Below are 13,958 nucleotides of genomic sequence, written 5' to 3' on the forward strand. Positions count from 1 at the left end.
ACACATTGAAATATTATGATTTACAGATTGTGTTTCAGCACACTTGCAGCATAATCCCTGAGTTGTTATGGGGAGAAAAAAGGTTTTGTGAATTCGATATAAATATTCTACAAAATGACATATTAGACAAAAACCACAATAAATATTTGAAAAATATACATATAGATTCACAACAATATGACTGTAGTGCTTTAATCTGAGAATGGTAAAATTAGAATGCCTCCTTCATGGACTGTCTGCTGGGTTGAGGCAGAGGGAAGGCTTCTTTATCATGCCCAGGTTGAAGAGGATAGAGTTCAGGTTGACAGCGAGGAAGGCATGGGCAGGGTCTACGGTCCTGTGCATTTCCTGGACCATCAGATGGATAGTGAAGAGTTCAAACAGCCTCTTGTTCTTCCTGAGAACCCAGAGAACAAAGACTTAACTTCCCCTCTATAAATTTTGATCACACTATACTGAATCTTAAATCAACAGGCCCAACTGCCAAGAGCTGGTTACACAATCCAGTTTGCCGACGCATAAATTAACCATCCCTGCAAATGTAAGATCAGATTGTCCTTGCGAACAGCGTAAACATCCAGATGGATTTACAGAAAATAAATAAAGTGTGCTACTCATGCGTCCTTAAATCCACAAACACCACTGTGATCTTTTTTACTGGTGCCAAACTGTCAGCACATTGAGGAAGCACAGCTAATATGGCTACATTTCTTTCCTTTTTATGTGAAAAAAGAGACAAAGAAAGCAAATCATTCTAAAACAATAGCTTTGGATTCTGGTGGGACATTTCAAGGTTAATGACAACATTGGGGAATCCACATAACAATTAAACAAGACCTTTTGTATTTCCAATTCCCAACAAAGTGAAGTTTGAGGATTGTTTTGTGGTGTACTGGAAGTGGAACTGGAAGCACCCTTTCTCTGGCTCACCTGATCTTGGAGAGCTTCTGCAGGAGGATGCTGATCTTCTCCACCTGCGTGACGTCTATGCGGGGGTTACGCAGGAGCAACGAAATGGAACGGAAAAACTCCTCTGTGCTGCACGCCTCCAGGAAGGAGTTTAAGAGTCCTGAAGACACAGCACGAAGAGCAGAGACTAGTTATGGGAGAGTGAGGCTTCAAAAGTGGGAAACTGGCAAACTACTATCATGTTTTATAAGCAGCTCACCTATATGAATAAACCATAGACCCAGTATGGTTTCAATGCGGTACTCCTATTTCATGCTAACGCTCATATTTATCCTCGATAGAACAAACATCTCCAGATCCTTCTCTCGCTCACTTTCCCCATTGTATGTATGTCCAATCTAACTAACAGCACTTGAGAAAAATTAAATGGGTTCTCTAAACGCTCTCTATGTTCATGAACCTCAGAACAGGATACATCCCCTAAAAGCCTTACTGACTTATTCAGCAAATGCTTCGCTGATACCAAACCCTGTTTCTAATTTGGTTCAGAAGACCTTTAATCTCCTCTGAGAAGCTGACTGAAACAAGAAAACAGATGTTGATCTGATGAGGACGGGAATTAAATCTATGATGATTTAATTAAACCAGGTTTATTCTGTTTTGCTTGACATTGTCTTTCTGCACTTTCTCCATCGAATTTATCTTTATGTATCCAATGTATTGGCCTTGTGCAAAGGAACCAAATCACTACTGACAAGGCAGCTTTTAGCATGCAGAATTGGACAAGCTCCTACATTTATGCAAGACACCCATCAAGTCCTGGACACATTACATTTATTCATTATGTGCCCTGGCATGGCCAGATGATGTAATGTGAACCTAAACCGATATCCACTCGTATACACGGACGAACGGAACTGTAACTGAGTAAAAACACCATTTCTTCCACAAGTGTGTGAGGAACACGCTCCAGGCAATGACTGCAGTTTAAATGAAATTTTACTCACTTGACTGCCCTAATTACTCTCTAAGCACTGTAATCTAAATGATCACCACTGTGCTAATTCAATCAGTTTAATTGCTCATTTAAACATTCCAAAACGTGACTCTGAAACAACTGGGGCAACGCTTTATTTAACACTGGACTGATGGGGATAATGCTTTGAGAAATGTTACCACCATGCAAGTGCCTGGCCTTATGCTAAATGCTGGCATGGCCCAGTGTGTCACCCACAGCCGGAGAAGATATTACAGTGTTGCTTCGTGCAGGGATATGAGTCTGCCGAGCCCCTTCCATTCTGAACACGTGTTGTGCAAGACAGCGTCCGTGCACCCCCTTCATCCCCCTGCACAAAGCGTCCACCAGGACCTGAAAGGTGTCTGAGCAGCGCAATTTTGAGGGGGTGTTCAATGTTCCCGTTCCTCCGTTAGACACATGGCCCGGATTAACAGGGAAGCCCCTCGAGTGCACGCTGGAGACAGGAAAGAGGGCTGCTGCAGGACGGCGGTGACCTTCAGGTGTGAACCTCCCTCCCCCGCCCCTCCCTCGCAGAGACCCCCTCATTATTCCCTCTGGAGGGGGTTTAATTGCCAGGCCTCGTCTGTTATAGTACCCCAGACATTAATCATTCATGGGCTCCTAAAGGTTCCAGCGCCCTGGCTCGGTCGTCATCCAGACTCGTGTCTCTGCTCAGCATCAGCAGAGACATTCTACAGTGGAATTTCTCCCCCTCTCCATAAATCAACAGCCTTCAACCCTTTTAAAATGTTCGCAATTATGTTTTGCATGCCACACCTTTGGGACTCCATGTATCATTTATGTTTATTTATTGATCTAATTTGATCTGAAAATCTGTATGAAAAACAGGACTACCACTTTTTTGATTGGCCATGGAAAAACTAAGTGGGATGAAAAAGGCCACTAAAGGAAAATAGGTATTTTTATGCAACTGTCCATAAAGGACTGCCAATGTCTGATTCAGACACTCATTTGAGAGAGACATCCTGATTTTGCAGTTCAGTTGATTTACCTCATTTTTCAGATGTATTATTGAACACTGTAGGGAGAGATTAGCATCATTTAGGCACTGCGTAGTTTTAAGATGTTTCACTGAATGATATACCATATGAACACTGCACAATTTTAAGCCATTTTACTGAATGCTTGAGAAGGAGCCTCACATTATTTGGACAGTGCTGACTTTTACTCCCATTCATATTTAGTACTGTGGTGTTGTATGTTTGTGTAGTCTGTTTGTATCTTGCATTTCAAAGAATGAAATTAAAAAGTAGAAAAAGCCGGTGTTTTTCAGTGTTTGAGCTGTGCAGAATGGAAACTATAACATGGCGGACACAATTGTCCATAAAACAAAAGCAAAATTCAACAAAGGGACGCAGTGACATCACAGCACGGAGGAAAGCCCATCCTTCCAGTGCATATTCACCTGCTTTGGGAACTGCTTGGACTTGCATTCCCTTTTTGACTTTACTGTATACATTCTATCTCTAATACTATTGCGCTGTAAACCATCCTTGGTATATGCACGAGCAGTGCATAAATCAAAATGGTATGTGGTTTGTAGTCACTCACGGGACTCTCCAGTCATCTGCAACAGGATGTCCACAGAGGGACCCAGCAGGCCCCTGTTCCCTCCTCGCAGATGCCCCAGGACCACAGGCAACGCGCTGTACTGCAGGAAGAGCGACCTCCCATCCTCGGAACGCAGGTCATCGTGGAGACTGTCCAGAGCCTGTGCCAGGATGTCCGCTGCCACAGGGAGGGAGTATACAGTCATTTAATCAACAGTAAGAAGAGTGATGGTTGCATCTGACAAACCACCTTCATATAACAGCAAGCATTGGGAATTACAGCACACTCATGGTTCGTGAAGAGTCTATAGTGATTTGGCTTCTTTATCTGCAATAATATAGAAGCTAGGTCCAAGTCTGTATGCCATGCCAATAATATGGAAACTAGGTCCAAGCCTGTATGCCATATCAGATCTGAAGACATCCTGGTGCTAATGGTGTCCAGCAGTTTCTTGTACAAGAGCTCACACCATGGGACAAGACACCTGTCTGTCACAAGGGCATTACCCACAATCAATCTTTTTCAATACTGAGATTCAGGCATAGTGGGTACAATGCTTAAGGTGTTTGGTATGACCCAGCTGAGGTCTTTGCCTGCAGCCATCCGGAGTTAGGGCCTCAAAGCCACTGAACCGGTGAACCTCTCTTTTGACACAAGGAGATGAATCACAGCTGCCCTGGTGTTTACTGCCCTCAGAGAACTTTTGTACATTTTTACGCGTATGTCTCTTTCCCAAAATCAAGAGCTGTAAAGACTCTGAATAGAAACAAACCACAACTAATGAGAATGAATAAAAGAGAGGATAAAGCTAGGTGTTGGGACAACATTGATGAAAAAGAGACTCAACATTCATAGGACTTGCACAACTGATACTTCCCAGGTGTAGTGCAAACTAGGCCCATGCAGAGTTAAGCCTGTGGCTGAGGCTGCTGTATGGACTACTATAACCCCAATTGCAGGGACCCGCCCTTGTTTCAGAGAGAATCAATTTTCTCTGATTGTTTCAAAACTTCTGAGAAGAAAACAAAGATCTGATGCATCAATGAGAATGATTTTTTATTAGGTCTGACTTTTTGTGAGGTCACTTTAAAGCATTTTGGAATTAAGCAATTCCCTCTTAAATGGAAACCATTATATATCATTCTGAAGACAAATAGACCCCATTCCTCCATTATTTGCAATTTAATTTTCTGTCAATCCAGTGCGAGAAATAAGCCAGAATGGCAAGCAAAATCACATGGTTGAAGTGGTTACAGCACTGCATTCTGCACCTGAAGGTGGCTGGTTTGAACCCAAGGTGGGAGAGTGCTAATACTTAGTTTCAACAGCAGGAGTAAAAATCTAGCTGTATAAGTAAGTGTTTTGCAGATTGACTGCAGACAGGGGAAGCTGCTAAGCAAACAATTCAGACAATATAGCTCTCAAGTACGACAATAAAGTGTTTAACAACTGCAACACTGCCCTCTGCAGTAGACTTTAGTTACATCAGAAATTTTGACAGTGGGTGACAGTGTGACTGGTAGATAAAAATGCACTCACATTTTTCACTAGTCAATAAATTTTAGTCCTGGAAAACACATCTCTATTTCACACTCTGATGCAAGGAAACAAATGAACACAAGAAAAATGCCTGAACTTGTTCAAAGGAACTACCGTGCACTAATGCCACTCGAGAAACAGAGGCTTGAATGTCATTTAATAATATATTGCTTAAATTATACCAGTTTTCACACAAAAGACTTCTGTGCACCAATAAATTCAGTATTAAACCTTCCAACACAAACTTTTTTTTAACCATCTTCTGTCCATTTGCCTTGATTAATTCTGCTTTTTGGGACAGTTTGTTACAATTTTAATGGCGACTAACTTTGAAGACAACTGACGAGACTGCTCTGAAATCTTGAACAGATAAAGTGATGTTTGTGCGTTTTATCATGTACTCCTTGGATGCTCTGCTGCCAAGAGACGTGCCTTGGAACTACTGCACAATGAACATGTGTGCACTATTAAAATTAGATAGTAAGCCTGAAAGTCCACTTTTTTGCGCATGGCATATTCTGTAGCTTTTAGTACTGTAATGTGGCATCTGCAGTGAGTTCGGAGTGCTTCACATAAACTGTATCTGTGTGCCTCAATTTGAGCACTGAACATATGTGCCACAAGCACAATTTAGCTATATTTGCTACATGCCCGGCTTCTGCACCAGCTTAGTAAATCACCCAAATATTTACTACTTAAACACTACAAGTAACTGACTTGCGGCACTTCTAAGACTTGTGTCCTACTAAGCTGGCTTATAAATGTCTGGAACATACAAAAAATATTTTATTTCAAAGTTTTATTTTCTGACAAATCCTCCCTTTGTACTCTCTTGTAATCTCTTTGACTCATCCAGACAAGTAAAACAATCGTAATTTTTGGATTAAAAACTCCTACAGTAACAAATGAGTGAAATCAAGCTTCTCTTCACAGTGCCACTGACAGTATCCGCACTCACACACAGGCAGCTTAGAGAAACCAACATGTATACCAGGCCGTCTCCTATCCTTTCATGAGTGATTAATTCCTTCGAAGACCAATAACTGGCCCTCTCTGGTCAGCCACGCTCAGTCGAGCATCTCGTTCCCCTGCCACTGATTAAAGCGGAGCCGACAGCCCCCCGCCCCCACCCCTCCAGGCTGTTTGTGGAGTGGGACGGGTACAACACAGCAGCCGTCATCCACTTGAAAGACCACACCTTTCCACTGCATGCTCCGTTAAAGAGAGAGGAGAGTGTCTTCATTACACTGGTGAAGAATGTAGTTCGAGCGAAACACACCTTATATCCTAGATCAAACTATTGCTGGGATGCTGCTGCATTAAAGTAAAACTAAGCATGATGCATTCTTCCCTGATCCTGCCACGAAGTTTCAGTTGCTATTTTAAAGTAAACTTCAGGTGGGTCCTGCATGGCTCAGTCGGAAAGGCAATTGCTTTGAGTTGAAGCAAAGCTCTACAGCCCAGGTCATATACTGACAATGAGTGGGATCCCACAGCAGTAGAACAAATTGGCTTTGTTCTCCTGGGGATGTAGATGGGTAGATCAGCCAGGTTGTTATGTTGTTCCTTAGATGGTGGCTATGAGGGTGATTAGTGATCTACAGCGTGATACTTATACAGTGTGCTCCTGTTACATGCATCACATCTGTCCTGGATGATTTGATACTTATAAGGCAGGGATTCTCAAAAGTATAATTCCAAAAAACACAGTAAGGGGTAGTTTATAACGTGGAACAAAACTAAGTGTTCAGCATTTTTATGCAATACCTAATAAAAAAGAACCTGGTGCTGTTTGAGCTACAATTCTGTAGTACAGTCTAAACTAAAACATGACAGGTGCCTTGATAATTAGTGCAAGAAAAGAGATAATCAATGAAAAGGCATTTCAATTTGAATAGTTTATGTGCCACTGCACTCCATTGAGTACCATACTACATGTTTTAAGTGAGCCAAAATTGATTCTTATACACAGAGTTGGCATAAGAATGATAAGAATGATCTACACAGTACTAGTGTAAGAATGATTCTGTCCCATGGTCACTGGCATAATTATCTGTATTTCTTACAAGGCAAGTGCACTGCATGTAGCATATCTACAGCAATATATTGTATATACTGTGATGAGGATGCTGCTGTACCTTGGGTGATGGTCTTGAGGATGATCAGTGTGGACAGGAACCTGATATGGAGTGAGGGGCTCTTGAAGAGCGATGATGCCTTCGTCCTTACAGAGGCACTGGGGTCGAGAGCGCTCCCCTGCTGGACCGTCCCACGGTAGACCTCCTCCCCCAGCCTGCGCATGGTGGAAGTGAGGGTGGTGTGCTGAAAAACCATGCAAAAACAGGCCAATTAAATCTCTGTAATGTATTCTGACGCAAAAACAAATGTCTCCACATTAATGATCCATTGTATTCTTTTCACACTTCCAGTTGCAAGTAAAAACCCAACATGTTCCTCATAAACTGAAGGAGGTGAATTATATTGAAGAGTCTGATGCAAAACTGACATCCGCATGCTCTAGCTCTGGTGTCGCGTGACTCTTAAAATTGATCATATTCCGTAATCAGTGAGAACATGTGATTTGAGTTTAGCATCAAGCTCGTCACAAGCTATCCTGACACATCGGAGAGCAAAGAAAACTTCGCTCCAAGCCATCTTACGGATTCTGAGGGTTTCAAAAGAATGCAATGAGAGGTTGAAACAAAGAAAAAGGGGTTGCTGGGTATGCAATCAGTTTCATTTCTGGACCTCGCAGTGCGAGGGCTCTTACACAACTCTCAGAATGATCTGGAGAAAGATTAGAATTTAGATGCCATTTATTTACTTGGCTGACGCATTAATTCAAAACAACCTACGCATTTTGGAAACCATTTGTATATCTGGCTTTGTATGGAATGCCTCATTCTGTGGAACAAAACCATACACCCTCCTTACAGCTCCTGCCCAGTTAAGGCAAAACTGAAGCAGCTCCTGATGGGCTTCACAGAGAAAAACTGATGGAGGGGAAGAGGGAAGAGATACCTGGGGGCTACTGTCCAGCTGCCTCAGAGACCAGTAGATGAATTTAAGCAGTGGCACCAGCAGCCCGGTATCCACTGCTGGGACCAGCTGCAGCTGTTCTGTCAACATGGGCAACACCTGAGCAAACACATAAACCTCAATACAGGACACCATGGACAACAGTAAAATAAGACAACAGAGGTCACAGCTCTAAGAACTAATGCTACCCACATTTCAATAAGAGGAAACATGGGCTACTTACACACACAATATAAAATAAATGTGCTTTGGAAAAATTGCCTAACTGCAATGTTAACAGGCCAGGCACACTGCAGTTAGACCAGCAACAGGCCTTGAACTGAACTGACCCAAACAAGTCTGGATTTGACAAATGACTCCATTTTACACTGATTTTTCAGCAATAGGCATAACAAAATTACAGTTCATTGCCAAAACAATTTTAGCTGGAGCTGCAATCATACCAACGGTTTGTAAAATGCATTTTCCACCAACACCATATTTGGTGAAAATGTCAGGGCAGAACACGGCTACAGCAGGTTGTGTTTTTTTTTTAAAAAAAGTTTCCTTGCACTTTCTCCTGGCGCTTACAAACCCACTACTGTAAAACAGATGATGCCAAAATAAATATCAGGGACTGCAGCTACCTCATACTATCATTTCCGTCAGGTCATAAGGTGAATGTGTGCCATGACTTATCCTCCCCTATCAATCTGACTCCCTGTGTTACATACTGGTAGCACTACAGCCCGGCTCTGACATGACATGGTAAATGCGACCGCGTTCCCAGCCCATACGTTAACACATTGCCGTCTTCCAAGGGCCACCGTTCTGCTCCATCTCAGCAAACAAAGACCATTACTGGCTCCAGCAGGTTCAAACATGAGGAGCCCCTATACCTCTGAGCAGAGCTGGCAGTGCAGCGGGTAGGAAACCTAATACAGGTGTCGAACCTTCGAACATTTCTCCTGAAGGGTGACGTGCTGTTCGCGGGCTCCCCAGCCATCGTCCTCTCTTGCTGGGACCAAGTGGCTGTCTGCGACCCAGTCAAGTAGCAGGACCAGCAGTTTGACCGCACTGGGGTTTGTGGAGACCTGAGGGGGGCAACAGTATCAAATGTGATTATCATTATCAGAGCTATATTAATGATCACCGTACTCAAACAACAAAGCCTCTTGGACATTTGATGTGTGGCTTGTGTACTTAATGTTACACTGCTCACTGATTCAGTTTTCTTATGGCCTTGTGCTGACGTGTATTTTGCTTCTTCACCATCCAGCAGGTAAGTTAAACAGTGCCACCTGCAATAATTACAATCCCACTAAATGGATACTCAATAAGGCATTTTCAACTTTCAGAGCATACAGTCTTTTCTTGTCCCTAGTTATACTCCATCTTGTCCTTTACATCAGTAGGCCAACACAAACTGGGCTTTCCGTTTTACCAGTTTTGCAAAATGATAAATGAGAACAAAGTTGGTGTACCTTGTTTGATTTACTGGGCACAGAGAACTTGTCCTGTCTGGAAGGCTTTGACTCATGGGCCTTTGGAGGGACATTTTCACGGCCTTTCTGCACTGACGAGTATCCATACTTTCTCTAAAACAGTCACATTTTGTATTATTTACACAGAAGAACAGTACCTCAGGAGAAGATCACTTAGGAATCTTGCGTTATCTTTTCAATGTGATTTTGCAACCATCAACAAATAAATAAGATCAAAACTGCGTCACCAGTAGTGTACAAAATTAACTGATAATTGTATTTTTACCCAATTACATTTATAGATTATCCACTGCCCTATCATACTGAAGGAAAGCACAATATTCTGATTTAACATGCCTTATGGCATGTCAAATGCAAGGATTGTTTCAGTAGCTAGTATTTATATAGCATTTAATACTATTAAGTAGTATATAGTATTTAAGTGTATATATATACATATATATACACATATATATATATATATACAAATTAAATTCTAAGAAATATTTAAAACATGTTGCAGTCCATCAGGGTATGTGCTATCTTACTTTTCAGGTAAGAGATCTTCAGAGACTGTGGGATTTGCCTGCTTACCTGCAGGTTCTCCAGACGAGCTTGCACTTTCTTCGACTGATTCTCTAGCTTTCTGTTCTCTTCTGTGACCTCACTGAGCTGCACAGACAACCCTTTGTTAGCTGAGTAACTTGCACATCAGAGTGCAGGACTGCTGGCAGATGCCAGAAAAGCGCCCTCTGGTGTTGCACTGCATACACCGCTCTCACAGTGATAAGGGGAAAACTGACATAACACTTATTAGTAAGAACGTGATTATATTTTCTTGTGAATGAGTGTATTAAACCATGTCAAATGTAAATTTTGAATTATAATACACAGTGTGTGTTGATTATTTCTTAGGTGTTTCCATTATTGTTAGTAAAAAGGAATAAATGTACTTCCAGAAACATATGTGCTCGTTTATAATGAGGTATACAAGAAGAATTTTAGGTTAAACAAAGCACTTGCCTGATTTCTCATGGTATCATTTAACTCTTTAATGCTGTCAAAGCTAGCTTTTATCCTCTTGTTTTCTTTGGTTTTCTCTTTGATAATATCATTTAACTTCTTAATCTCCTGCCGATGTCGCTGCAAATGGAAAACAACACATAACTCCATCTTTTATGGACATTTGGCATTTTCACAGGTGACACAGGTGATGATTTAACGCTAATCATGTGCATCTAAGCAGTCTGCTATAATACATGCTCAGCAGAAACGTCTGTGTAAAGGCAACTAAAGCTAGTGTTTGGATTCAATGCATAGATTTTTGTCTTCAATGAACACATGAATCTTTTAAACAGTGGACATTTAGAGAAATAGGTCAGGTTAGTAGCTTGTTCAAATCATAACAGCAAGGCCCCACCAAGCCTCTGAATCTGTGACCTAAACCACCTCTCTTCCTTTTTTCCCTAAAGGAATTTTTAAACTACTATGAAGCTTCAATGAAAAAAAAAATCAGTTTGGTTGAATGCAAGTAAAAAAAAGTCTTGTAAGAGCCACAACTTTCAGTTTTGCAAAGGACAGCAGCACACTTCACAGCCATGAAGTCATGGTGTAAACAAATTTCAGAACCAGCTGCAATCTTTGTTTTTGAAAACAGTGGCAATATTATTTTGTTTAGGTATATACATAATTTTCATCTAATAACGCTGTTCTTATTAGCTCTTAAAAAAGACCCATTGTAAATGTCAAACAACATTAAGACATGTTGAGCATAACCATTTTATAAACCCTTAAAGGTAAGAGGTTAATTTTTAAAATGCCTAGTAGACACTTCTCATTTTCCTGGAAAACTCATCAAAGAGACTAGAATCCACTAAGGAGCCCAGTCTAGCTCTTGATTTATTTTGTTTTCTACCTTTCCACCTTCCACTGGAAGTGAAAAATGTCCTGTACGGGGGGGGGGTATTTTTCCCCAAATGTAATGTCCCCTTCCTATCCCGAATTCTCTATTTTTGCTTTTGAAAGATTATTTTCCCATTTTGGCCTTCGTTTTCATACCTCCTGCATCTCTCGGATGTGGTAGTGCACCTCCTCTTCCACTCCCTGGATCTTCAGAAGGGCATGCTGAGGCTGGGGCACGAGGGCCTCTCTCTGCTGCAGCTGATCCTCCCACTCCTGCAGCTGCACAGACCACTGCTGCTGGTGGATCCGCTCCGTCTGCGCAGCAGAGCCAGGGCACGCACCGGCGCAAAGAATAATTCAACCATATGACTGTCTACTATAACGACGACCTGCAACTGCCTCAGTAAACATCCACTTGTATAAATGGATGAAACTGTAATCTATGCAAGTCGCTCTGGATAAGAGCATCTGCTAAAAAAAACTATAATGTAAGGTGATGAGATTCAATGAAGCTGGAAGAGAAATGTCCTTCCCGAACCAGAAAAAGTGCCAGTGACCTTTTCATCACAAGTTGCATCTCTACATCTCTGTATCTCAAACAGATCAAAGTCTCTGGTGGCGGCAACTTTAACACCGGAACAGAGACTTGTAACCTGTGGATCACCTACATGGAGCTTGTCATAGATGTGCACCATCTCCTGATACACCTGACTGATGTCAGTGGATGAGCGGGAATCGCCGTGTGCAGTTGGCCCCTTCTGCTTCTTCTCAGTGGGCGCTGTGGTCTCAGTCACATCAGAGGCCGAAGCCCTTGCTAGGTTGGAGGGCAGGGTCACATCTGTAGTAAAATATAATAACAAAAAAACAAAAAAAAAAAACACAAACATTTTGCTTTGGTTCTTTTGGCTACTGAAAATCAGAAGCCTATGCAGTCAGATGGCTATCAACAACAGAAACAACACACAGACCTGACTCTGTGTGGAACTGATTCTGGCCATCCAACATCGAGCCAGTTTCCTCCACATTGTGTTCATTCTCACTGAGACCAGGGCTGCATTCCCATCCACCTGCACTGTCCAGCCTGAGTCAAGCACCAGCACACAACATGCACACGTTACAAGCACAGAGCCAGCCGAATGCTTCCATACTGAAAATGGAGTAAAACACAGCAAGGGGTTATCAGTGGCTTTCTATGCGTGGCACATAAACCGACCTCGGAGCACATGTGACTGCCTGAAAGAGCTCCTGTAAGGCTTTGCTGTAGCAATCCTTCTCATGTTGTACACAACCAGACAGCAGAGACTTCACTGTCACTGGTACCCTGGACTCTGGAGGAAAGTCTGCAGAGAAAAAAATAGTGTTAATGCTACAGTTGGCATCAATTTCTCCTACATTCTAAACTCTCAAAACACCTAATCACGTATAAATCTATACTACTTTTCGATTGAGACTGCATGGTACTGGGTGGTAAGCAACACAGCAACGTTATGTCTAACATTTAAAGATTTAAGGCTTCTAGCGTTAACGTTCAATTTTATATCGTTCCAATTAATATTAAATAAATGTATAGTTGTTATAACTACCTTAGTAACATTAACGCCGATTTCATTACTCACCCCAAGATATTATTTTCACATTTGGGTCATTTACACCAGTTGGGCCATCTCTGGATATCTACAAAAATATGTTAATTACTAACGATCTGGCAAGTCATTTATTATATCTATGGTTTTTAATATGTAGTCTAAGAATCAATCTGCACACGTATAGCTAGACTAGCTAGGTATTTACCTTTTTTCCGAAGCAAATCAGCCGATTTGATAACCTGTCCCTACGCAATTTTGCATAACTAACTGATAGCTGCTGCAGAATTTGCTAATTGAACAGATTAAGTTCGCTAGTTACATTGAGATACTTTTAATCTAAATAATCTGATCTAAACCATTCCTGCAACGGTCGTTATGTTGCTAGGTTGCCATCGTATGCAATGATTGAGCAACAGAGGACAACATAGTTTGGCTAGCTTGCTAAACAGATTACTAGTTACAAAAATATTTTGTTTTACACACACACAATGTATCTCTGTATATCAAAACAATAACTGCTTGGTGCAACATTTCTAACAGCTACTCAGCTAACTAGTCATCTAGCTGACTATCTTTTCATTAGTCACTAGTTGACTTAAATTAATATCAACTAGCTAGCTGCTAGTAGAAGTTGTCTGCATGTCTGTGTAACTTTAACTTGCTAACCAGCTGTTTGCAGTCAACGTAAGTATTTACTCGTTTCCTCCTGTCCAGATACTTCTTCTTTAACTTTTCCACGGCAACATCGATGTCTACGTCTGACGATTCGTTGCTCATGCTGTAATAATAAGCTTGGCAAAGTGTGGTCTTATTTACCAAAACGATCGAAATTATACAAGCAATAATTCAAAAACTTCTAAGGCCAGAAAGCATTTAAATTTCGTACTGTTTTGACAACCCGGAAGAAGTTAACACGCACCCGTTCACCAG

At 41.6% G+C, this 13,958-nt stretch overlaps 1 protein-coding gene and 1 long non-coding RNA gene across 2 annotated transcripts; both read right to left on the bottom strand.

Annotated features, from left to right (window-relative positions):
• Window positions 1–159: 159 nt before the first annotated feature.
• LOC118785913 (coiled-coil domain-containing protein 138-like) lies at window positions 160–13,886 on the bottom strand. Its single transcript, XM_036540862.1, has 13 exons — window positions 13,695–13,886; window positions 13,059–13,116; window positions 12,111–12,280; window positions 11,599–11,757; window positions 10,564–10,683; window positions 10,135–10,212; window positions 9,541–9,654; window positions 9,010–9,150; window positions 8,060–8,176; window positions 7,177–7,360; window positions 3,500–3,676; window positions 931–1,069; window positions 160–397 (listed from the first exon to the last, which is right to left on the bottom strand). Exons 1-13 carry the CDS (start codon window positions 13,803–13,805, stop codon window positions 226–228), a joined length of 1,740 nt encoding a protein of 579 aa, XP_036396755.1. The 5' UTR covers window positions 13,806–13,886; the 3' UTR covers window positions 160–225.
• On the bottom strand, window positions 12,216–12,712 carry LOC118786199. The gene is made up of 3 exons (XR_005005312.1): window positions 12,656–12,712; window positions 12,411–12,523; window positions 12,216–12,280 (listed from the first exon to the last, which is right to left on the bottom strand). It is a non-coding gene; the product is annotated as an uncharacterized LOC118786199 (long non-coding RNA).
• Window positions 13,887–13,958: the final 72 nt, after the last annotated feature.

The sequence above is a fragment of the Megalops cyprinoides genome, chromosome 11 (genome assembly GCF_013368585.1).
Source record: "Megalops cyprinoides isolate fMegCyp1 chromosome 11, fMegCyp1.pri, whole genome shotgun sequence".
NCBI classification, from domain to species: Eukaryota; Metazoa; Chordata; class Actinopteri; order Elopiformes; family Megalopidae; genus Megalops; species Megalops cyprinoides.

Excerpts from the sequence above, each read along its gene's own strand:
- LOC118785913 (XM_036540862.1), bottom strand. The coding sequence starts at position 13,805 with ATGAGCAACGAATCGTCAGACGTAGACATCGATGTTGCCGTGGAAAAG. Across the intron at positions 10,213-10,563 it reads ATGATACCATGAGAAATCAG|CTCAGTGAGGTCACAGAAGA; the intron begins GCAAGTGCTTTG and ends TTGTCTGTGCAG. Across the intron at positions 3,677-7,176 it reads CCTCAAGACCATCACCCAAG|CGGACATCCTGGCACAGGCT; the intron begins GTACAGCAGCAT and ends TCCCTGTGGCAG.